General features: G+C 39.3%; 1 protein-coding gene and 1 long non-coding RNA gene across 2 annotated transcripts; both read left to right on the top strand.

The window, feature by feature from the left end:
* Positions 1-1,024: 1,024 nt before the first annotated feature.
* Positions 1,025-8,553, top strand: LOC114820485 (preprotein translocase subunit SCY1, chloroplastic). The gene is made up of 8 exons (XM_029091220.2): positions 1,025-1,408; positions 1,855-2,012; positions 2,123-2,508; positions 3,170-3,469; positions 3,549-3,641; positions 5,060-5,183; positions 5,740-5,903; positions 8,086-8,553. The coding sequence occupies exons 1-8, from the start codon at positions 1,179-1,181 to the stop codon at positions 8,314-8,316; spliced, it is 1,686 nt and encodes a 561-aa protein (XP_028947053.1). The 5' UTR covers positions 1,025-1,178; the 3' UTR covers positions 8,317-8,553.
* A 329-nt stretch (positions 8,554-8,882) lies between these two features.
* On the top strand, positions 8,883-25,827 carry LOC114820339 (uncharacterized). The gene is made up of 4 exons (XR_011575035.1): positions 8,883-9,165; positions 9,624-9,695; positions 9,822-9,873; positions 24,959-25,827. It is a non-coding gene; the product is annotated as an uncharacterized lncRNA (long non-coding RNA).
* Positions 25,828-26,100: the final 273 nt, after the last annotated feature.

Raw genomic sequence — 26,100 nt, 5'->3', positions numbered from 1 at the left:
CCCCCCCACCTCCCCCGCAACCCCTAACAACCCTCCCTACCTTCTCACTCCATGGTCGAAGCCCCCGCAACCCCCCACGCCATCACAAACCAGGCCGACGCCATTTCTCACTTCTTCCGAAATCAGATCTCTCCTCTGTCGACTCCAATGGCTTCCCTCACCCAAGCTTCTACTGCCCTTTCCACCTCCTTCATGCCCGCTCTGGTAATTGGATAAAGTTTCCATCTTTCTTTCCCTTGTTTTTTTCATTGTTTTGTGTTTGGGTTTATGGGTGTAGATTTGGATCCTCAGATTGTGGAATTTGTGAATTTGGGTAGATTTGTTGAGCTGAGTTTAGGCAATCGTCTTGCGGTTCGACGACGGTTGGGACTTTCAAGTTCGAGATAGTTTGGCAATAAAAGTGTGGTTGATGCGATTTTTTCTGGGGTTTTTGGATGGGAGCGGGATAGGTCTAGGTGCGAAGGCAGCGGGAGCAGAAAGTTGTCGTGGCGGAGGTTCGTGAAGGAGTTTGAGGAGAGAGGATGAGAGAAGGGGTTAAGGGACGTGAGGTCGTCGACGTGGTCGAATTCGAGGGATTCGGGGTGTGAGCAGTCTAGAGTTAGGGTTGCGGAGGAGGTGGGGGTGGGGTGGGGTGGGATATGGTGTTTGGGTTGCAGGGAAGGGGAAGGCTACGAGAAGAATAATGGGTTTTTTTTTTTTTTTCTTTTTTTCGTAATAGGGAAAAATATTATAATCTTTGAAATGAATAAAAAATTATTTTTTTGTCATGTGGCACAAATGCGGCAGCCACGTCAGCGCAAATGTGGTAGGCACGTCAGCTCTTAAAGGATCAATGGATGAAAAATGTAACAGAGCTATTATATTGAAATAAAATAGTACTTGAGGTATGAAAGTGAAATATTTTAAAAATATTATAAGGAATTGAAATCGACCCTAAACCTAAGAAGGTAAAATGTAATTTAGTTAATATTGTTTGTTAATAAAAAAAAAGAAAAAAAGAAAAACAAGAGGACAATAAGGTGGAATATAGCGTGAAAAACACACAAGCCTTAGCCACTGACTAGTGAGTGTGAGAGCGACTGCGACCAGCGACAGAGCAGACACACAGAGGGAAAGAGAGGGAAAGAGAGGGAAAGAGAGGGAAAGGGGGAGAGAGTTGAGAGCAGCAAAAGATAATAATGTTGATAACGCTCAGAGGAGCCTTTTCTTCTTCTCCGCTTTGCTTCAACAACCCCCATAGCCGTAGCCATAGCCATAGCCGTAGCCATAGCCATAACCACAGCTTCTCTCATCTTACTCCCTCACCCTCTACAGCACTGAAAAGATCGGTCTGCAAAACCAGCTTCTCCGTTCGGAGAAAACCCAACTCCACCACTACATCTTGGAAGCTTGGCGTTCTCTCCAGCCGGTAATTTCTCATTTCCTTCTTCTTTTGACGGAATTCTGGAGTTTTCTCCCACTTGGGCTTTTGGATTTTGGTTTGTAACGCATGTTTTCAGTGACGATTTTATAGTCTCTGTTTGTTTCTTTGTTTGTTTACACTTTTCCATTCTCAAGTGCAGCAGTTAGAATAGCAAGAAATTTAAATTGATGGTTTGGATTAGATAGAATTGGGATTCGAAAATATTGATAGTATTCCCTCTCAATTTGCAACCTCAAGTGCATATTTGACCATTGAATCTTGAAATGCATTCAATCAAAGTGAAAGCTACGCGATACTGTATGAATTCAATTTGTTTTGTGTACAATTTAAAAGAAAAGAAGAAAAAAAGACGGCTTGAAGTATTTCCTAGAACTATAAAGCTGAATTATATAGATATGAAAGTTATCGAGCTGATTTAAGTTATTTTGCAGCTCAGAAGCCTCAGTTTTTGATCCCTTGGGTATAAATTCAGATGTCAATTCTGGTGTAAATGCTACATGGGAAAGTTTCGTAGGCATATTATCACAAACGTTTGAGAGTGCCTCAAGTTCGAAGAAGGAGAAACCCACTTCAGCTAGAGGCTTGGCAGGTTTGTTTCGTAAAGAATAAGTAATATAGCTTAAGATCCTTAGATATTTTCAAGTTGCAGTTAAAATTTGTAGTTTACAGCAGTTGATTAGAATACTTTGACATTCACAGCTGCAATAGAGGACAGTTCCATTGATTTTGGAGACTTCTTTAAAGGCCCATTACCCGGAAAGTTCCTCAAGCTGTTGGCATATCTGGCCTTGTCTCGACTCGGGATATATATACCTCTTGGTGGGGTTAACCGTGAGGCTTTTGTTGGAAATTTGGACGGTAATAGTTTATTGAGCACCTTGGATTCTTTCTCTGGAGGAGGCATTGGAAGACTTGGGATATGTTCACTTGGTATTGTTCCATTCATCAATGCCTCGATTGTCTTCCAGCTTCTTGCACAAATTTATCCCAAGTTGCAGGATCTTCAGAAAAGAGAAGGAGAAGCAGGAAGAAAGAAAATTCTTCGGTATACTCAATATGCTTCAGTTGGGTTTGCCATAGTCCAGGTTAGGGAGTTAGGCCTTTCTTTTCAATTGCTGCACTCATTAATCAAAATGATAATATATGTTTTGATGACAACATTTGGAACTTGCAATCTATTTGCATGTATATCATTGTTTTGCTAGAAGTAATTGAGGATTCAGTTAAATATCTAGGGAAAGAGTTGTATTGATAAGCACTACAACAATAGTAGTTGCTAGTTATGGTGGCAACACAGGAAGTACTGATAGTCAAGGACTCAAGCTAGAATGATGTGGTGATACAAGTGGCATGATGGTGGTGTTGATATCATCCCAGTGATAGTGACAAATGACAATAGTACATAAGTGTTAGGATGAAACGTTGGTATTCATGAAAATATGGTATCGTGAGAACTCAAAGTAAAAGTAATGAAAACTGAGGGTAGTTCGGTGTCTGATGGTTTTGGGTAGTTTTTATTAGGAAAAATGGTGAATACTCTAGATGAATCTGGAATCTAAGTATGCAGTTCACTGTAAGATATTGGGGCAGTCTGGAAGGTTAATATGTGCACCCAGTTCTGAAAATTCCCTTGTGTACATCAAAATATAACTTTTGAATATGCTGTCTGTGCATGACTTTTTAAAAATTATTATTTCTTGAGATATTCTTGCAGTGTGCTTATATCTGCCTCTTTTTTAATGGAAGGCAATTGGCCAAGTATTCTACCTTCGTCCATATGTCAATGACTTCAGTACAGAGTGGGTTATCTCTTCTGTTACCTTATTGACACTTGGCTCAGTATTGACAACTTACATTGGCGAACGAATCACAGACCTAAAACTCGGAAATGGCACATCTCTTTTGATATTCACAAGCATTATCTCATACTTTCCAGCATCCATTGGTAGGACTGTTGCGCAGGCATTTCAGGATGGTAACTATGTTGGACTTGCCACCATAGCTGTCTCCTTCTTTGTATTGGTCCTTGGTATTGTATATGTTCAGGTAAATGCTTCTTTTAATACAAATATCTGCTTTCTGGATGTCGAGAAACATTTGCAATAATCTAAACAAAGGGTTTCAGGAAGCAGAAAGGAAAATTCCACTTAACTATGCCTCAAGATATAACACCAACAGAGGTGGAGGGCTTCAAAGATCTGCTTACCTACCCTTTAAGGTTTGTATTCTTGCTTCTTAATTTTCTGAAGTGGTAGAATTTCAGAGGATTTATGGTCATAATGCTAATGATTAGAAAATACTAATGTGGACATACTTGGAAATATATGTAATTCTTTCCCCGCCAATTCAGAGTGGTTTTGATCACTTAGACCCCCTTATGGGACAGAATCTCTTCGTTCGCCCACAAAGGTCAGCAGAGAGATGTTTTAACTATGTCACCATTCAGCAAATTTATATGTTCTATTACTAGTTCTTGCTTACACATAAGTGTACTCTGTTGGAGAGTCTCCTCAATACCTACTTGGTTACAGTGCCAAGAAATTGGGTATGCCTGTCTTGCAAGTAAGACTACTACCATTTTTTTCTATTTTATTCCCCTCTAGTTGATGAGGGTTCCCTGTCATACAGAAAGAGAAATAATTTTTATATAAGCCTTTCACTGCCTTACAAGCATTCCTCAATGTGATGTTTCTTGTCAAAAGATGGAAATAGAACAACTGGAATGATACCGTATCCATGTTCATGCGTTTTGGTAGTGTTATTCCACTATCACCAAATCTCCAGTCTCAGCAGTAGGTTCTTTTATCACAACTTTTCCCCCTGTAGGAGTATCCTTTCTATGAAATTGCCACTTTATGCATGTTCTGGCCAATTCACTAATTATTTTCTGATCATTAAGATGTGTGCATAGTACATACTCATTTGCATGCAAATGTGTGTTTTGTGATTGAATAACCTTTTTCTAGCAAAAAAACTAAAAAACTCTTTCCACACCTTTGTAGGTTCTGCCTTTTCTTCTGTTTTTATTTTATTTTCTGCTTACTCATGCAGTATTCATGAATAGATGTATGTCGTGCTTATGAATATAGGTGCACACCTCAACTCAGGAAACAAAGTATAGGAAGGTGATTAGAAAAGTTTCATTTTACTATTCTGCAACATCTAGGTTTATTTCATATGTTTTATAATATCATCGTGCATTCTGTATTGGTATAGCCTTTATGATGAACTGAGCCTGCCTCTGGTGTACTCACTATCCTTTAGTATCCTTGATATTAGGTCAAGTGATTTTCTGTAGATAATTGTTGTTACCTTTGGCTTCTAGTGTTACCGAATACATCATATTCTTCTCTTTCTGATATTTCCATTTCTTTTCCAGCACCCTAGTTTCAAGTATTCTATATGTAAGATCTTTGCCAGTAACAAAGTTCCCTTTCCATTTTATGAACATCACTAACCAGTGCTATGGTTGCTTCTCAAAAGTGCTCTCCTTTTTTTTGTTCAGCTTATGTTAATGATGATTTATTTTGAATACTGCTTATATTGACGCTAATTTATAGATACACTTTTTCCGTCCTTATGCCCAATCATTTTTTCCCCTAATATGTAGCTTATCTAAATAATTCAACTAAGCAGGTGAATAGTTCTGGAGTTATGCCAATAATATTTTCTACATCATCATTAGCTCTTCCTGGTACTATAGCACGCTTCACCGGTTTAGCTGCATTGAAGAACGCTGCAGTGGCTTTAAATCCAGGGGGTAAGAAGCTGCAATTTTTAGTGGTAATAGGTGTTGGAGTTGGACATAAAAGTTGAAAAGAATAACAACTATGTATTGGCTTATATACTTATACACTATCTTCATTTCAACCTGCATGATTGAGCTTGAAAACCTGCCACATTTTTTCCATTATTCACCTGTATATACATCTAGTGCATCATCAAACATATTTTATCGTCAAAGTCTTCTGCTTTGAATTTGACAATCTTCTTGATAATTAACTACAGATTTCTTATTCGTTGTCAATATTAAGTGATGACTGGACTTGGGCTTTTAGTTATTTTGCTTTTTGGTTTTGGTTTTATTATGGTTATCTAGAGATCCTATGGAGTTTTGAGATGAAATTAGATTTTTTGTCATTTAAATTATCATTAATTTCCTTGGGGAAGTTGTAACGATAGTATCGATTACAGATGTAGGTTAATAAATTGAATGACAGAAGAGGAATAGTTCCATCGTCTAATTAGCACTTATATTCCATTTTTAGCATTTGGAACATCTGTTATACTAAATGTTTCCAGTTAACTTTTTGTAGGTTCTTTCTATCTCCCCACCAACATCCTTTTAATAGCCTTCTTCAACTACTACTACACTTTCCTACAGTTGGATCCTGACGATGTAAGTGAACAGTTGAAGCGCCAAGGTGCATCAATACCACTTGTACGACCGGGTAAAAGTACGGCTGCATTTCTTAAGACAGTAAGTTTCTTCTTTGTCAAAGAAATATGTGGCTGATTATTTGCATTACTACCATGGATGTGTTTAATCAGTCAGTTTGATGCTCAATTAGCCATAAAACTCTTTTGTAGAGTTAATTGTGATGGGTGCATAAATCGGCATGTTTCCTTGGTTTGTCAAGTAGCATCGAATTTAATAAGTAGCGAATTGCCATCGAACAATCAACCTGTGATGCTAAGAGTGAATATTAATAGCATCTTCCTGTCTTAAGTGTCCATTTTGTTGCCAACTGTATCAAGTTTGAAAAGGTTATTATGAATGACTCATGCAGCTTTCTTTATATTGGTTTTACTTTTTCAGAGATTGGTTATGATTTCCAAATAGAAGTATCCAGTATTAAGTTATCGCTTAAATGTCTTAGCTATTTCCCTTCGTGAGTTTTCTTGAATGTCCAACGAGAATAGATTGGAGTCGGTTCTGTTGACCCTTGAAATTACAAAGCCTACGTGGCGTGCAATGCTGAGTAATTATGAGCTAACTACGTAATTCGTGTGAATGAGAGCGTGCCAACTCTCAGCTGAGCTCAGTCGCACAAGTAGAATAGATGTGGCGGTGGTGGTGTTGAATGCAACTGTACTCGAGCGATTATGGTAGAGGAACACATTTCGACCTTGGGTTCTAGAACCTAAAGACAAGGTTTCCTAGATCATTGTGAAGCTTAGGATGGCCTACATCATCTTCGGTCACCTCAACTATATTCGTGAAAATATAGGTGCGCCAAATCGGTATAAGGCTGTAAGGACACAAGTATTCAAAAGAGATGAGCGTTTTTATGGTGAACGTAGTTCGGCCGTCTAAATGCTGAATTGCGAAAGTGCACCGGAGAGTAACCAATCATAGAACACTGCACTTCGCTGGGAAGCTGATGAAGTGACCTCTTTCGATGCAAAAAGTTCGAAACTCTACCAGCCGAGACTTGGATAGATAACCAACTAACTAGAAGCTGTGCTGTTCACTTGTCCGAACTGAAAGTGCTCCTAAAGCGCCTAGTTCTATGACTCTAGTGCTATTCACTTATTTGAACTAAAGATGTCCCCGGTTGCAAACACAATGTTGTTCACTTATCCAAACTGAAGATGTATTGGCAGGAGGGTTAGGATAGTTAGTGTTTTTCCTAGGGATGTGAGAAGGGGCTCTCTACGTTGCAAAACCTCTTGTATTTATAGGGATGAATTCCGTGATGGCCAAGTCTACCGGATGACATAATTATGATAATATTCTGATTCTTCGGCATATTTACTGAATATACACATAATTATTCCGGGTTGAAATATTCTGATTCTTCGGCATATTTACTGAATATACACATAATTATTCCGGGTTGAAACTCTATTGCCTCCAAGTCTCGTCATCTTCGACCAGGACTTTGAGGCTAGATTGATCATGTGATTGATTCGAACCTTTATCTGGAAACAAATCATGATCCTCAATATTTTTCTCATACAACAACTTAGAGTATATGGACCGAGTGCGTGCTGGGTCCAAACAGGTCCATATTGCCAAAAATAAAAAAACTAAATGAGGTTGATTGGTGCATCTGTTTTTCCCCTTTCCAGTAACTTTAATTTATGTCTTGAGCGGTGAGGATGTGGAAAAAAAAAAGCTTAATTTCAACAGACGGAACTTAAGATATTTGGGGTTACCTCTCTCTTATTTAGTATAATAAAGACATCTGATACTATGCATTTGTTTTTATTCACGGTAATGCCAACTTGTATATTCATGGCTTTCAAGGTTGATTCACAAAGCATTTTTATATGCATCATGCTGATCCAGTGAACTTCCTTTTACTTTTATTGGGTTGCAATCCAACTTTCCATTGAAGAGTATTGCAAAATAGTATATTGCTTCCAAGTTCTTTCCATTATATCGCTTTTTTCCGTATATGCACGGTATTCTTGATATTCATTAGACATGGAGTCCTTGATACGTATTTCTGGTTACCCTCTCATATATTTATGACTTCAAGGATTGATTCACAACATAGCATATTGTTTTTAAGTTCTCTCTATCATATTCCATTTTCTTACTTTTTCTTCTTCTGTGGATCTCCGTCAGAAAGCATGAACTTAGTATTAAATGTTAGATCTTTTCGTCTTAAAATTGAAATGAATTATTAATGTCTTTCGATGGTTGGAGGCAGGTTCTAAGTCGAATATCAGTGCTTGGTTCAGCCTTCCTGGCAATCCTGGCTGCTGGTCCTTCAGTAATTGAACAAGTGACGCACCTCACTGCATTTCGTGGATTCGCAGGCACATCTGTTCTCATCCTTGTTGGTTGTGCAACTGACACAGCAAGAAAAGTTGAAGCAGAGATAATATCTCAGAAGTACAAGAACATAGAGTTCTATAACATCGATAAGTATGGCCCGTAATGCATGACAGATTAAAAACTTAGCCTGCTGTACAAAGGATGTGTATGCAAAGGAAACGAGTAGGGACGAGGGGATGTGGTTTGGCATGAATAGAGTTTCATCTGTTAGACATGTACGAGTTGAGATACTAGAGATCGATTGAGGCTTGTACGTATGCTGCACCGCATCCACCAATTTTCTTGTAATAATTGAACAAGACGTTTGGAAATTCAAAGGGAAGCCGAAATGAATTTGTAATGCTCAGGTTCTTACCGTCAAAACTTAAAAGCACGGCTGATTTAGAGGTGGAAAAAAAACCGAAAATTCCAAACCGAATCGAAAAAATCCCGAAACCAAATCGAAAAAATCTTAAACCGAAAATCTCGAAAATTTTGGTACCCAATACCGAATTGAACTGAAATTAAAATATATATATATATATATATGTATTATTTAATTTTAAATATATATTTAGAATTGGAACAGCCATTCGATTTTGTTGAGATTTATTCTCAACTGTTGATTCCAAATAAACCCTCACTCAAAAGTCTCAGACTCTCAGTCACTCTCTCTCGACCTCACGTCACCTCACCCTCCTCGTAGTCCTTGACCTCACCCTCACTCCATCACTCTCTCTCTCGACCTCACCTCACCCTCACTCGGTCACTCTCTCTCATGACCTCACTTCCTCACCCTCCTTGCTGATTTCTCTCGATCTCTCTCCTCCTTATTTGCCGTCTTCGAATCCGGCCACACCCACATCACACAAGTGGATCACCTCTCTCTGGACTGACCTATCACCTCTCTGATCTCTCTCTCTCTCTCTCAACTTCTCATCCCTCACTGTGCACCGATTCTCGATCAAATCAGGTAAATTTTGGAATTAATTTAGGGTTCGAAATCTAGATTAGGGTTTGTGAAATTTGTTCATGTTTTGGATTGGATGTTCATGATTCCAGCCCTAATTTAATTTCTATATTTATGTTTACCATTAGGTTAGGGTTTATGAATTTTTTTTCCTATTTAGGAATGCTATTACTGGAATTTGCAAGGTAAAGTTTTCTGGGTTTTTACTTTGTTGCTCCAAAAGGGTCTTAGAAAGTCTAATTCTTTAATACATTTGTGTGGGTTTTGTTCAATTGGTGGGTTGTAAATCTCTTATTGATAACATCTAAATTTTCATTTTTAATCCAAGGGTTTTGCAGCTCCACATTTTGATGTGCTTTCTGCTCTACTTTGTTTATTTTTCATGAAAGTTTTGTATATTTTTCATAATAATAATTTTTGTTGCTTCTTCTGGCTTTGCATCATCTAATTTTTGATTTCAGTAAATGGAAAACCAGAAAGTAAAAAAAGCATGTTTTGATGCTTTTTGCCTTCAAATTTTGGGGCTTTGTAAGGTAAATTTGTTAATTTTTTTCTCGTTTCTAAGATTGTAGTATTTGTATTTGCAGGACCTCTCCTGGAAGGTTTCATATTTGTTAATTTTTTTCTCATTTCTAAGATTGTAGTATTTGTATTTGCAGGACCTCTCCTAGAAGGTTTCATCCTTTGGAATTCTACTTTGGTGGTTTTAGGGTTTTCTCTCTCTCTCTCTCTCTCTCTCTCTCTCTCTCTCTCTCTCTTTCCCTATATATATATATGTATGTATGTATGTATGTATGTTTAGATATATTATTATACAGGGTGTGTGTGTGTGAGACTTATAAAGCTAACTCTTAGTTAAAGGATTTGAGTTTAACTTCTAGGTGAACATAAATTTATAACTCTTTTTCTTTTTATTCAGATTACATCTACCATTTGAGTTCATATTTGGTAATCTGGGTTTTGTTTTCTGAGGTTTTTTTCATTTGGTTAACACTTACAAATTACAAATAGGAATTTTGATTTGAAACCGGTTTGAGTTAGTTATAGTTTGGTTTGTGGAAGATTAGCTTTAAAACCCACCAAAAGATGTAACTGATTAAAAGCCCAAAAGCCGAATATGTCAAGTTTCAACCCAATAGCCCTAAAGCCCAAATTTAAAATCTAATCCCAATTTGTCCCGAAATCCCGAAAATATTTCAGGATTCCCGAAAATTTGGTTTGGCATTGGTCTTGAAATTCCCGTCTTGAAAAATTTCGGTTTGAGATTCGGGATAGTGTTTTCGGTTCGGTATCCCATATCGAAGCAGCCCTAGTTGATTATGGTTTTCTTTATAAAATTTGCCAATTTTAGATAACATTTTAAAAACAAATTATTCAAGATTCCAAATGAAAGAAAGAAAGACTAATGGAGTGAGAAAGGGAAAGACGTCGGTGGTGGACGGTGGTGGTCGATGGTGTGACGTTGGAGAGAAAGGGACCGAAGAAGAGAAACAGATGCAGTGGTCTATGATGCTGATGGTGAGTGACTGGATGCTTGAAAAAAATTGGGCAAACATTTGATTTGACACCCGCCCCCGTTCTTTTTTATTGGCAAAATCTCACTCCCATTCTCGAATTGGGGGGAAATTAAAACGAAAATGAGCACAATCAATATTTTAGATTGTTGAAGTGGCTAGACGAATTCCCCAGTGTTCTATGGGCAATACCTCACTACCAAACGATGAGCAACTAGTGAAGCTCCAATCTCCTTGGCATTCGGTTTAGAGGCGATAATCTCTCCCGACGTCATCGTCTTGAGAATCAGCATTATACTACCAAGTTCAGAGCAGAACAAGAAGAAAATGGCCTCCAGCCTAGACTTAGTAGAGGAAGAACATGTGAAGTTTGCCACCCCATCGCAGTTTACCAACAACTCCTCTCTAGTTATAACAAAAGGGCGAAAATCCTGCAGTTCCAGCCAAGAGATCTAATCCAAGAAAAGTTTTCATCTCTGCCCTTAGGGAAGGCTCTAAAAAAAGGAATCCCGCATTTTGTCACCATAACCTGGACTCGTGCAGGCCTATTGAAGTTCGATGTCCCAAGCAGATCGAGGAACAAGACCTCACAAGTCGAGAATTATTTAATTTGTTTTGCAGTTCCTACCTTTTAGCAGAGTTTGATATTCTTTTATTTTCGATGAAGGTTTGAAGAGTTATCTACAGCTTGCCTCAACTACATGCTCACAACAGCCCCCATAATCTCTAATGTGAGAGGGTAAACTAATTCTCAGACACCCTTTTGGGGTATGCTCTCCTTCTGGGAGAGGTAAGCTGCTTGAATATCTAGGCATGGATGGGCCTGACTACCTTGGTGTAATTGGGTGCACAACGACCTACGCCAATATTCTCGTAATTAACCATAATAGTCTTCATCAAGACTTGGCTAATTGAAGAATTTCAACCCCCTTGGCTTAATTTGTTGAGACTCGGGTCTATCTACCAGAAGAGGAGTAATGTGTTCCCTGAACCTCTGCCCACGAAGATCCATACAACTGCATGCCTTCGATGTGATTGCCCACAAAGATTCATACAAATGCATGCTTTTGTTGTGACTAGTTAGCAATCTTCGTGTTCATATAAGAATTTATCAGCTGTTGACATGCTACGCAACCTATAGGTCATATGTACAACAAAATGCAGGACAACTCTTTCAGTAACTGCTTATGAATTTCTAAACAATTACACAGTTCTACTGTGGTAAGTTAGCGATTTTCATGTTTACACTAGTCCTTAACACATGCTACTAGCTCACAACCCATTGGATTGGTTAGATAAAGTGCATTGCATTCCTTGAATTATTTCCCATAATTTTTTTTTTTTTTTTTTTCGGTAAAAAAAAAAAATTATTTCCCATAAAATTCCAAACGAGTGCATACTTATGATGTGATTAGTTAGCGAATTTTGTGTCCAAATGATCTTTATTATATTGTGATTAGGCTACGCAGCTCAAAGGATCGCATACTTGAAGACCAGCTAAGCAGCATATGGTCAGGGCGAAACCGCTCACAACAAGCTCAGCTGCTTAACGCCTTAAGAAGCCAAGACTCACGACCATAGAAGTTACATGGACTCGTTTGATTACTTCAAAAGTAGTGTGCCCAATCGCTAGTCCTATTGCTAAAAGTTTGCAAGTTTTTAAGCTGGAGGTCACGACAATAGAGATTACGTGGACTCGTTTGCTTACTTCAAAAGTAGCGTGCGCAGTTGCCGGTCCTACGGTTAAAAGTTCTACAAGTTTCTAAGATGAAGCTCACAACCATAGAGTCTACGTGGACTCATTTGCTCACTTTAGAAGCAGCATGTCTAGCCGCTGACCTTATAGCTAAAAGCTTTGCAAGTTTCTAAGTTGAAACTCTAGGGCATAGAAGTGAGTTCCTGGGATCTTCTCCTTAAGTTGAAGCAGTGCGTCCAAGAAAAGTTACTAAAACATTTAACCAAAACACACGTCTAAAGTGACTTCTTGCGATCATTTGCTTCTTTTGAAGCAGCATGCCCAGCCAAGGGTCTTATGACTAAATTTTTTGCAAGAGGCTTCAAAAAAGCAAAGTTACGAAGATGAAGTAAAGCGAAGAAAACAGTTTATTAAATTTCTAGTAAATTGATAAACTGGCTCAAATGATGTTGAAGTCCAACAAAGGCTAAACAAAATGAGAAAAGTCTAAATGAAAAAGAAAAGCTTCTAAGTCAAACAAAAAGACTACTGCAGCAACTCTGATGACTCTGTTCTTCAGCCGTTAGCTCACATTCTGCACCTGCGTCGCTTTTAGACTTTTCTTTTACTGCCTCAACTGTGGCAGCACGATCCTTGACTATTCCATCAGTGACAGGCTTGAAAGAGAACTCGAGCAGGTATTTAGAAGAGATGGAAAAGGTCACGAAGTCATTTTCAGTACACTCATAGTCTAACGACCAACCCTAAAGATGACCAACATAACCAACTTATCCAAGTTGGCTTGCGGCTGAGACAAAGCACTTGTGACCTACCTTCTTCTGCTTTAGCTGATCATTCTCCTCAACCAAGCCAGTATGGGTATCCTACAGCTCCTCAAACTCATTTTTTCAGGTTTTTGCTAGTAGACAGCACACCTAGTAGCTCAATTTCCTTGGAATTAAGCTCACTAGAAACCTTCTAGAAACAACTGATCTAGTTGGAAAAAAGGATGAGTTCTTGATCCTCGGCTAAACTTATAAGAACAAAGCTCCAATTTGACTCCTAATCTTCAGCAGATTGAGGTGGATATCTTTCCGTGTAACTTTCAGCAGCTCTTTAGACACAGCGAGCTTAGCCTTCATATTTTCAACTTGTTGAAGAATTGCTTCCAATTGTGTAAAAGTACGGGTAGAAACATTGGACCCTATAAGATCGACAAGCTTAAACTCTAGTTTTCAATTTTTGTTGCAGCTAAACGAGCTTTGACTATCATTATCACCTCAGCCTATTTTGTAGCATGAACTACCTCTTGGTTAAGACACATAGCCTCAAAAACCAAGATCAAAGTCTTATCCATACAGGCAAGCAGGGAGACTCTCATGTCTTCAGCATGATGTTTTGTAAAGGAACTCGAGCATACCATCTTCCGAGTAAACAATATGGTTCTTAGGTAGGTTAGCCTAGAATAACAAACAAACCTTAGGGAACTCTCCAGGAATAATATCGGAGGATTCTTTACAACTGCTCTGGGAGCAGTTTCCTCCTTCCCAGCAAGCGGAGCAGGTGCGGCAACGGAATGAGAAGCAGGCATAGACACCTCTTTAACAAATAATTCCACATTCTCGTTCCTCATAATGGCGAGCCTCTCGGATGCCGAACCAGACTTTGGCTTATTCTCTACCTGTGACTCACGAGGAGGTAGCGAAGACCTCAGTTTTTACCCTTACTAGAAACAGGTTTGATAATGGTGATCAAATGGGTAAATGCGTCTTCCTTGATTTGCTTGATCTACTTGATCAGATGGGTAAACGCATCTTCCTTGATCTTCAAGAGAATAGGGGTAAGCAGCTTGCGTCGAGAGAATAGGGGTACTCAGCAGGAATACCTAGGGTGACGTAAACCTTCTTCATATCAGGCATGGTCTTTGGACTTGAGCCGAATTCCGAATCTACATAAGGAAAATAAAACATTCAATAATTCAAAGTCAAGAGAAGCACAGCAAGAATTCCAAGCAGACCAAGAATGGAGTAGTTCACTTACCATCAATAAATTCAGTTGGGGCGCGCAGCTCATGAGAAGAGTCGGACTCCTACTCTCCATTTATCTCCAAGATATCCCTGACCCAATCATGGTTACGTTTGCTTGAGGAGTCGAACAACTTGTGTCGAGATCTCCGCTGCCCCACGCCATCCTTTGGATCGATCTAAAAAAAGTACCAGAACTCATTGATGGTCAAGCCCAAATCAAAGAATTTGCTTAGGATCGAGAACACCACCATTACACGAACTGCATTAAGGAAGCATTGAGAATTAGTGCATTTCATGGGGTATATCACCTCTTGAAAGAAGCGCGATATGGGAAAAATAAACCTTAACACAAAATATTACGGGTTGAACTTGATGGCTTTCTTTCCTGCCTTGGCAGCCTCGGTACATGATTCGTGACTATTTCCTTACTTCACTTGTTTCACATTGACTTCAGAAGGACATGCCTGTATGCCTTAAGAAAGCCTCGAGTTAGCTCCTTAGAGCCTATGTTAACATGGGTAGCCTTGAAGTGGCCCATTTCGTTAGAAGATCCACCTTGACGATACTTAGGCATGAAGATACTATTAGTCTTGTAGCCAAAGGGAGACATCTTGAAGAAATCTTGGACAAAAGGTTCAAGAAAAAACCTTCATGAAATTGCTTAAGGAGAGAGAAGAAAATTTATATTTATGGCCCAAGGAACCCAGCGCTTGGCCCCACAGCCCAAGACGAATGGCAGTTAAGGGGCATCTTGTGCCCCTTTCATCTAGGCTAGATTAGCAGACAATCTAGCCTCCTTCCTTCATTCTTCAGACCCAAGATCATAGGTGCCCAACACCTAAGCCCTAGTCCCCACAGCCCGTTTCAGTTAGATACCTTGTAGGCCCATGTTTGTGCCCTTCTAACACCTCATCTCTCACACTCAGCATAACAGCACAACGGGTCCAAGCCCGCACCTCTCTTTCTGCTTCTTCCTCTAGACCAACAAGGTAGGCTAGCGACACTTTTTTCTCTTATGAACCCAGTGGCCCCAGGCCATTCTTTCTGCCTTTCCCTCTGGACCAACAAGGTAGGCTTGCGGCCCACCTTTTTCTCTTGTAAACCTAGTGTCCCCAGGCCACACTCTCTTTTCTCCCATGTCTAGCCAACGCCCGACCCATGTCACAAAGGGGCTAGAACCCAACTCTTAGCCCCTACCAGTTGTGCATTTGGTCTCATCCAACTGCTTGCTGAGCCCAGGGCTCGCACTTGTAGCATCGTGGCCTCAGCTAAGCTAATCTTTGTCACATAGCTTGATACTTTCGGCTGACTGCTGAGCCAACCCTCCATAAAGTTGAGCCAAGTGACCTACCACGAAGTTGAGCCCATTGCGGCTCCCTGAAGAAAAGATGAAGGAAAGTTTTTAATTTTTCTTACATTGGTGCAGCACGAAGAAGAAGACAATGAAGATGATCAACTATTTGCAAGGGTAAGCAAAGAAAAAAACTAGGGAAGATGGTACAATTCCTTTGGTTTTCTCTCTTTGTTGTTGGGATAAAATTTCCTATCTCTTTGTTGTTGGGATAAAATTTCCTATCTAAATTTATTTAACTCTTTACTTAAGGTAGACTTAAATAAGTTCTAAAGGCAGTTGGTTTCGCTTTCCAAGAAGACTTCAAATCTAAGTCAAAGCTTATAATCTAAGGTGAATTAGGAAACAACTTTTGGCTTACCAATTTTGACTTCTACACCTTCTGTCATTTTTTACATATAGTACAACAGGTGTGGGGGCATTTGTGGAGAAAAAAATAATTTAAAAAATCCTGGAGTTATGTGAACTTTTTCCTGACTATGACATCATCAAGCTCTCCTGCCCATGGAAATGAACGTCAACGACATTAAAGATATGATTCACTACTAAATATTATCTTTAATATTCTCTTGATTGAAGATCAACTCAAACAATAAACGATTTCCAATCATATCCAATCAAGGATATTTCTATGATAATCCCAAGATAGTATGTAACAATTAATATCATTGGGGTTATTCTTTCCTCATCCACCTTACACAGGATTGACCTTGGCCAATGAGATGCTACCATGTGCAGGGCAAAACCCTACACTTACCTCCCTAGAAATACATCATCTCCACCAGTTTTTGGTAAGCTTTTGCTGCGCACTTAAGCTCTAAACTCTATCTTTTAAAAGAAATTAACTTAGGCATTTGTGTAACCATGATTTTTCATGTTCGGAGTAAGGTGGGTTGAAATGTGAATACCTTAGAAGTCTTGTCATGGACTTCATAACCGCTGATGTGGAGTTGACTAAACGGGTTAGTGATGCTAACATCATCCTGTTCTAGAATTAGTAGGCGAAGTCAAACAACTTCGCTAAGATTAACTATGCTTGGTCTGCAAGATTCGGGAACCTGATCTGCAAGAAATTAGTAGGTTTCTTATAATCTTCGAGTCCATACAATCTAAAGGTTAGCATGTGTCGCAATTAATCACACTCATAAAAGGATGCAATATCTACTTCTTAGATATCTTCTGGGATTCTCCCAGTTTAATAAGGATTCTACTATCCTAAAAGGTCATATCCTCGATTGGTATAAGTACACCCTTCTCGGGCTCATCTCTAGTACCACAATCTTTGCGCACCTATTCTCTTGCCTATTGATTAAGTCTTAATATTGCCTACTAACTTGACCGTCGAAGAGCCTTTAACCGGCACACACGCCTTCCATATTTGGCTTACTCATGGTTGTGTGTTTTATTATAGGTAAACAAGCTTGAACACCATCACCTCTTACGGCGGTACACAAATTTGGTTCCAACAATTGTTGCTTTCATTGAGAGTGAACTCATATTCCTCCTGACCAAATTACTTTACCACAGACATTAACACAAAAGAAAGGTCTGTCAATGCCAATGTTAACCAGACGTCTGACAACATCCCGACCTCTGATGCTTCCATCGCACAGGTCAAGGATAACCTTGTCCCAAACATTACCACTTCTCTAGGAGCAAGTAATCTGACCCCTGATGCTGCAACCACCTTAGGGAGCAGAGAGACTCTGTTTGTAAGGCCCCTTACTACTATTGATCATGTATTGGATACTTTGTTAAAAAACAACTCTAATGTTGATAAGTTGCACCATTCCTATACTGTTTCTCGAGCAGAGAATCGCGCAAACTTCACGGATGTATAGAAGATGATGAAAACCCTGGATAACTCCAACAAACTTCATTCTTGTCCTAAACCAAGAGAATCCTAAAGGGTACCTAAGAGTAGCTATTGCACCCTTTTAGGAGTTATGATTACTTGTAGCGCACGCCAGTTCCTAGATTGTAGGAACTCCAAGACTTAAAGGATTTGAGATGTCCATATCTGGGTTACATTGCATGTCTTGTAGAACAAGCATGGTCATTTAGCGACATCGCTAGGACTCCGTCTATTGCCCTAGAACAGGATGATTGTGGCACCGCTGCTCGCTTGATATAGCTCCGCTCAGAGTTGATAAGTCCATGACCGAACTTACGAGGCAGCAGTATTCGGATTAGCTTTACTCTGAACCTGGAAAATCATGGTCCCATAATTGCCCCTAACTATGCATCTAAGAGGCAACCTATTTCACTTGGATTGTTACCCAAACCCATGCCTTTCGGTGTAAGTTGGAATACATATTGTTCAGTCTTCTATTTCATGTGTTGATCCGACTCTTGGCGTTAAAATGGAGATGTTTAGGATAAAGTTGGTAATGGTGAGATTTTGCATTTGAATTGTGTAAATGAAAAAAAAAAGAAATCTTCTTTGATATTTTGTATTGATGTTTTAGCTGTCAGATTCACCGATCCCAAAGTAAGTTGGTATGTATTCAACAACTATTTGATTTGAAATGCCTTCTTAAATACTTATTGCATCCTTATCCCTATTCCTTCACCAGATCCCTAATTTCTTCATTTATCCACAATCATATTGATCATTTCACCTTCAACCTACACTTATTTCCTCCATACTTTCTAAAAATTTCTCATTTTTAACAAAAACATGACTGCTACTTCGTCTGTTTATTTGGCTCCCCATAACCTACTATGGTTAGGGTTCGCAACAAAGAAGAGGAGATAGCATTTCTCGCAAATTGCAACCACTTACTGAACGGATGCAAGGTTTGGGGGAAAGATAACCATTACGTAACTAGCGACCTCTTTAAGCCTTTAGACCCCAATAGTCCTTAACACCAAAATCCATCCTTACTACTATATAGTTTGGACTAAAATTCCCTCTATCACTGCTATTCAAGGAACTTTTCATTTTCTTCTAGATTCGCCTTTGCAACCTTACACATTCATTGATACACATTGTTTATTGCTTTGAACGCCTAAATGATTGGTACAAAGTTGAATTAGATATATCAGAATATCTCATCCTCTATACAATGCGAAGGAGTACTAACACTCGATACTATTTCCAATCTCGGTTTAATCTCTGATAGTCTTCTTACATTATTGATTTGCTTGGGCAAGACAAAGATTGGTATAGAGGTATCCTTCTTGTTGACGAAAATTAGGAAGAAGATATATCTGGGACGAGGGTCCCCAACAAACAAAGTATCAATGTTGATTGCAAAATCAACATCAAGGACCTTGGCCTGTGTTACCCTGAGCTCATTTAATAGAGCCTTCTGTATCATCCTCGCCGCACATCAGAGTTGGAAGTGGCTCATTGCACATAGGAGAGAGAAAGACTGCATGGGAGAGATCAATGACCTTTGCTCCAACTATCCCATCCAGATCTGAAGTGGGTTGAGGCTAAAATTTTCAAGGTGCATCTAAGAATACAAAAGATGCCATCGAGGCTGAGATAAACAAGAAGAGGAAGAAATTAGAGGAGGTTGTTCCAGAGAAAAGTCGAAGAAATTAAGCAAGACAGTGAAGAAGGGTTGCAAGGTTTTTGGTGAAAAGTTTAACACTTTCTGAAAGATTTTGGAATTTCTAAGGAATCAAATGAAAATATCTGAGGGTATTTAAGGAAGATATTTCTGAATCACCTTGCCGTTGAAAATGAATAGTCATACCTCGAGATCAGTAAATCAGGCAGCTAAATTTAACTAGAGAAAGCAACAGACAAAACTTTATTTTATACACATACATAATAATTGAGTTAATCCTCATCATTGTGATATTGAAGGCATGATTCACGATGTAGTGCGCTTGAATACCGAAAGCCTCAATGTTCAGGATGCTCACAAGAAATGAAGCTGAGATGCCACGTGTCTGAAGAAATAAAACAGTACGTGTAAAGCCCAAAATACCACATCCTCAAAGTGAAAAGAATATACGCTCACTCCTTGGAGCAAAACTCGGAGTGAGTAGAAGGCCAAGCCTACCCCCCAAAGGGGATTGATCTAATCAGGTGATTCAAGGTATGATCAAATATAATCGACTTAACCTCCAGAGTGAGTCAGTCCACTCCGAAATACAGACTCGGCCAACTATCTCCATCCAGGTACTAAATTGTACAGTACCTTCTAGATCAGTGAAGTGTCACACTACAAGTCTTGCCTACTTGCTCCCCCACACCACAATGGAGAAGAGAAAAATAGTATTTTTTGATGTGGCGTCCGTATGTCAAAGCGGTCTCTTCACCGACCTCTTTTATTCCCTACCACTCAGAAGAATGTCGGGTAACATGGACCAACTCTGTAGGGCTTATAAATACATCTAATGACTCCTCAGCAAAGGTAAGACATTTATAGCCCAAAAATAAATTTTATCTCTTTCCTTCTACCACTGCTAACTTAAGCATCGGGGCCTTCATGCCAGGAATCACCTTCCTCGATGCTTGGACTTGCGGTGTTTACCTGTTTTTGGCTTGCTCAAGTTTCATTCCTCGATTGTTGGAAATCGGCTCCAACAGTTAGGTGCTTCCATTAAGAGTTTACATTCATATTCCCTCGTAAACAGTGTTATCCCCTCATAGTCGATTCCTTCCCAGCCTCTGAAGTGCAGATCATCACCCTCGTGATCGAGCCCTTGCCTACTGACCACGTGCCTCTTGTGTCGATGGCGGAATATGTTCTGTGTCCGCATTCCCTCAGCCACTGTAGCGAAGCATGCTCGAAAAGATTAGCTCAGAGGTAGAAAACCTTCAACCTAACCATGCGTCATTCGCTTGTGATGTTGAAAGGGGTTTATTGCAACTGGAATTTATCCCATATCACGACACTGTTGGTATCCCAATCACTGGGATGAGGTATTAAACACCTTGGAAGGTCTGACCTCGAAGTCATTCCCAACTTCTATCCATGCCCCAACAATTATCGAAACCCCTATAAGGGCGAGGAATGCCTATTTGGAGCCACTTCTATTCTTGTAATCTCGATATGTGTGGAGTCTAAAAACCAAGGCCCCCTTTGTTAACCCAAGGCGACTGAAGTTTGACCTCAATGGCCCAAGCCAGGCACATTTGGAGGGCAGCACGTAATAGTGTTACGAAGACGATCCTCTCTCCAATGCACCACCAGAAAAATTCATGCAGCCGAGAGTGAGGTACTTCAAAGGGGACTTCGACTCTTTGAGCCACATAATGTCATATCGGAACACTATGGCTTTGTATAGCCATAGTGACTCCTTGATGTGCAAAATGCTCTCTGCCACACTTGAAGGAAATGCCATTAAGTGGTATGCTGGACTCCTATCTGGATCCATCACAGACATCAAAACTCTGAGTGACAAGTTCATGAAGGCATTCTCCATATACAGGGTGGTGAAGTGTGGGACGAACACCTTATTCCTGATTCATCAAAGGGACGACGAGAGCCTCACAGACTATTAAACAGTGCATATTGAGTTCACAGAGGTAGACAAACTCAATGATTGCATGGCCATCATCGCGTTCAAGAAGGGATTCCTCATCGAGTTCGAGCTTAATCTCAAGCTCCACAAACCCAAGTACGAGTACATCACCCTCGCCAAGTGCTTTGACAAGGCAGAAGAAATATTTGCTTGGGATGCGAAGTATCGGCATAATGGAAAACCATCCAAGTTTGGTCCTCTCCCCAGTATTGTGGTTACTAGGCAAGAAGATGAATAAACCTCGGTAAGAGCGTAGTGGAGGAAAAAATGGGCGCCCAAGGCACATGGACCACATGGAACCACGCGAAGAGCCTCTTAGGGATTTTTCTTCCTCTATTCTGCTAAACACTTCTCTCAACAATATCTTTGGATAGGATTAGGGAAAAACCCTTTTTTAAGAAGTTGCGCCTAATGGTGAATTCGAATCCAAACTCCAAGGAGTATTGCAACTATCACAAGGCCTATAGGTAGTCACACAACAAGGAACTACATAAACCTCAAATAGTTCATTGAGGATTTGCTCAATCGTGATCATTGCTGGGAATTTGTGGTTGATGAGGCAAATAAAGGTAAACAAGGCAACACTTAAGAAATAGCTCAGACGGACAAAAATGATGGAGAAGAGAGTCCTGTAAAGAGGCCCACGCTCTATATTAATTGCATTTATGGGGCACATGAATACGTGGGGATTTCGCATAAAGAACAAATGATCGCCTGCAAGAAGCCAAAGATGGTGGCCTCTGTCAACAAACCATTCCCCATTGATGGCAACATAATAATGTTCTCGAATCTAGACTTGGAGCGAGTGTGCACTCAACACGACGATGTCCCTTTCATCACTTTGCAGATTACGCATACGAGGGTGAGTCACATGTTGGTTGATGGGGAAGCTAGCGTTAATCTGGTTTTCAAGGATATTGTAGAGCACATGGGATTACTCAACGACATCACAAAGACTTAATCAATCCTCATGGCTTCTAAAAGAACACTTGTCCAAACCCTAGGACTCTTAAATTGCCGGTCGTCGTCAATCCCTATAGTCCTATGATCAACTTTCAAGTTTTAATCTCATCTGCAAGCCCAATCGGATGGAGGTGCCTACTCTGACCATTAATTTTGCATAGAAATAAAAAACTGGGGGTCCTTTAAGGAACATCAGGGAATTCAACATTGATCTCGACCCCTAGGGTGAGGGTAAGCCGGAGTCTAAGGCGGATGAGGACATCGAGTATATAATTCTCGATCTAGAAATGCCAAAGCTCACGGCCAAAATCAGAGCCAAGCTCTCGGCGTAGGAGAAAGAGCTTTTTACAAGATTTTTACATGATAGTCAACTCGGCATAAGATATGTCGGGGATTGTGATAGGATTAAAGGCACACCACGAAGTAGCATGCAAATGTCCTATTTATTTTCCTTATTAACGCTAGGATTTTTCAATTGTAGCATATGAAACTAAGAGTCTTTCTTGCAGAAGATTGTTTTACCTAACTACTTAAAATTTCACAAAAACTGGGCTATTCCTCTTGCTCATTTGTATCTTTCCTAGTTCTTTTTTGCATCCTAGGCTACTCAAAAAATTCTTTTCCACTCCTTAAATTCATAACATTCATATGCTGTGCATTTGGATTCACCACGGTTTGGCTAGGCAACCTTACTGGTTGTTGTTGATGCCCCTTCAAACTTGCTAGTTGACTCATTTGTTGCTCAATGTTTTCAATTGCTTTGTTCATTTTCTGTTGATGATATTGAGTAGAGTTAGCTAAAGTAGCAATTAAATTCTCAAGACACTTACTTGGAGCTTGTTGTTGTTAAGGCTGATATGGTGCTTGCGGTCTTGCTTGAAATAAGCCAGGTAGATGATTATATTTGTTGGGAGCTGATTGTTGCCCGTATTCTTGATTGTTCCACTTCAAGTGTGGATGATCGTGCCACCCCGCATTATAAGTGGTGGAGTATCGATCATACTTTTGCCTTTGTTGCCCTTGAAATCCTCCTAACACATTATCTTGCTTAAAACCACCTTGATCCATCAACGAAGGGCACATGTCAGTGGCATGTCCTATCATTGAACATACACCACACACTTGTTTTGGAGCCACCATAACGTTTTGCACATGATTAGTCAAGTTAGCTAATTGTAATTCAATACCAGAATATTATTAGCACTTGCCTCACTAACTTTCTTAAGAGATAGTTCATCTCTCCCTCCAAATTGTGAAGTGTTGCCAGTTATGCTCTTTAGCAATGCTTTAGCATTAGTTGGTGTCTTATCCATGAATGCTCCTCCACTTGATCCTTCAAGCATTACACGATCTGCGCCACACAATCCTTTATAAGAGTATTGTATGAGAAAATGCTCTTAAATCTGATAAGTAGGACAAGATGCAACCATGTGCGTGAATCATTCATAGTAATCTCCAAAGGGCTCTCTATGTTGTTGCCGGATTACACATATATCTTTCCTTATTCTTGCAGCTTTTGTGGCCGGAAAATATTGCTCCAAGAATGTTTGCTTCACTTGGTTCCATGTGTTCATTAATTCATAAGGTAAATTGTAAAGCCACTCTTTAGCCTTAGCTTCTAATGTAAATGGGAATGCCCGCAACTTGACTTGCTCCTTATCCACATTTGTTGGTCTCATTCTTGAGTATACACGTGAAACTCCGTGAGATGCTTGTTGGCATCCTCTGTTGAGAAGCCATGGAACTTAGGCATGGAGTGAATCATGCCGAACTTGAGCTTAAATCCTCCTTCTGCATTTGGATAAGTGATCAACAATAGTTGTTGATCCATATTTGGAGTTGCCAACTTGTAGGATTTAACTCCATATACTTAACTGAAAGACCTAATCACTATCATGAAAGCATTAGAGTGATACATGAAGAAGACATGGTTAGTTGCATAAGGAATCCTTCTACTCACTCAAGACCTTTATATTCTTATGGTAATAGAACCCTATGCTCACAGAATCTATTCTTGATTATTATCCCATTGTATCAAGTTCAGCAGAAAAGGGTTAGTGGATGGCAGTTGCATCCCAAACATTTCGAATGTGTTTCCATAATTATAGGATGTTAGTTTTCCATGTATCAAACTCTTATTGAAGTTGTATTATCCATATGTAATTCCACCTTTATTACAAGTTAAGTCAACATAGGATTCCTACATTCTCCCACATGGACGCTAACTAGTTGTGGTTTCAAAATTTTATGTACTACATAACTTCATCCACTATTCTTATAAATGATATGAGATGTTTTAGCCACAGTTCTTTCATAGTTGTTTCAAATAGGGCTATGAACTTAGCTTCCATAGTTGAAGTATCTAATGTTTTTTGTTTGGCACTTCTCCATGAAACAACTGCACCAACAAGAAAGAATATGTGCCCACTCGTTGATTGTTTATCATCCACACAACCTGCAAAGTCTGAATCAGCACATCCTTTAAGTTCCAAGTCTTATACTCTTTTGTATGTCAACATGAATGATTTAGTCCTTTGTAAATACATCAACACTTTCTTTGTTGCAATCCATTGTTGTTCTCTTGGATTTGTTTGGTATCTACTCAATACACTTATTGCAAAGGCTAGGTCAGGCCTCATGCAAACCTGAGCATACATTATACTTCCAATCAATGATTAATAGGAGCATATTTATGCGACTTAGTTAGCTTGTTTTCTTGCATTTTCATGGTTAGTTTCTACTTATTATAGTGTTTTAAGCTATTTTCGTGTGTTTGTAGGTTCAAATGACAAAGTTGGCAAGAAAGTGCAATTTGGAGCATTTTGGAGCAGTTTTGGGCATCAAATGGATAGCTTATGAATGGAGCAAGATAGATGGACAAATTTGAAGTTAAAAGGCTAGGAATGTGATAAAAAGATGAAGAAATCAATCCAAGACAAAGAAGATAAGGAATCAGCTCGAAAGAAGGAGTCATTATCCAAAACCTTATCCAACCTTATCTTATCCAAACTAACCTTATCTTATCTTATCCTTTCCTAATCTAGCATTATCCAATCTTATCTTATCCAAATTAGTTTGTGCCTTAATTCCAGCCATTTATAAGGGATAATTATGCATTTAAAATACATATTTCAGATTTTAGAAGCCTTATCTCCTCTCCCTACAAAAGTGGTGCCCCAACCCCTTCTAGAATCCCTTTTCCTAGTTGTACCGCACCCTATATCCTTGTTCTTGATGGTTTTTGTTGTGTAATCCTAATTCCCCTTGGTTTCTGATTGTTTTAACCCATTCCACTTGAGTTTTGGTTACATAAACCTTGTCCCACTTTGATTTCAGGAACATATCCTAATCCTTAGGGATTGTGCCATGGGTTATAGCCTATAAATACATCCTTTCTGTCACAATTCAAACCACCACCCTCTACCATAGTTTTCTACATCATTCACCACACACAACTCATTGTGCCGTAGCTTTGCAAGGAGATAGGAGAGAGGAGCCCTTTGCCGTGCCTTGTCATTCACATTGGATTACTGAAGCGTTCTTAGGTGTTTTCTATCTTTTACTTTCAATGTCTAATTTAATGTTATCTTCAGTTTCTAAAGACATGTGGAACTAATTTCTTTATAGTTAGAGGTGAATTTGAAGCCATGATTATATGCTTTGTATGAATTGATTACATCTAGTTATTGTTTCTTGAGTCTTGAATGTGGTTTGCTTATCTGAGTTATTAAAACTTGTTTATGTGTGTTAATTGAGGGTCGACACTTAATTTGCATGCATGAATTTGATGCTAGAGTATAAGGGAGTTTCACCTAATCGTTATGAACTTATATTCACAAGTAGTGGAGGTTGCTAGTTACGATCGTGTTAAGTGAATCCTTGGCAGGAGTATCATGCTTTTCATAGTTACGAATGCCTCGT

The sequence above is a fragment of the Malus domestica genome, chromosome 13, assembly GCF_042453785.1.
Source record: "Malus domestica chromosome 13, GDT2T_hap1".
NCBI classification, from domain to species: domain Eukaryota; kingdom Viridiplantae; phylum Streptophyta; class Magnoliopsida; order Rosales; family Rosaceae; genus Malus; species Malus domestica.
This window is presented reverse-complemented; position numbering and strand designations above follow the sequence as displayed.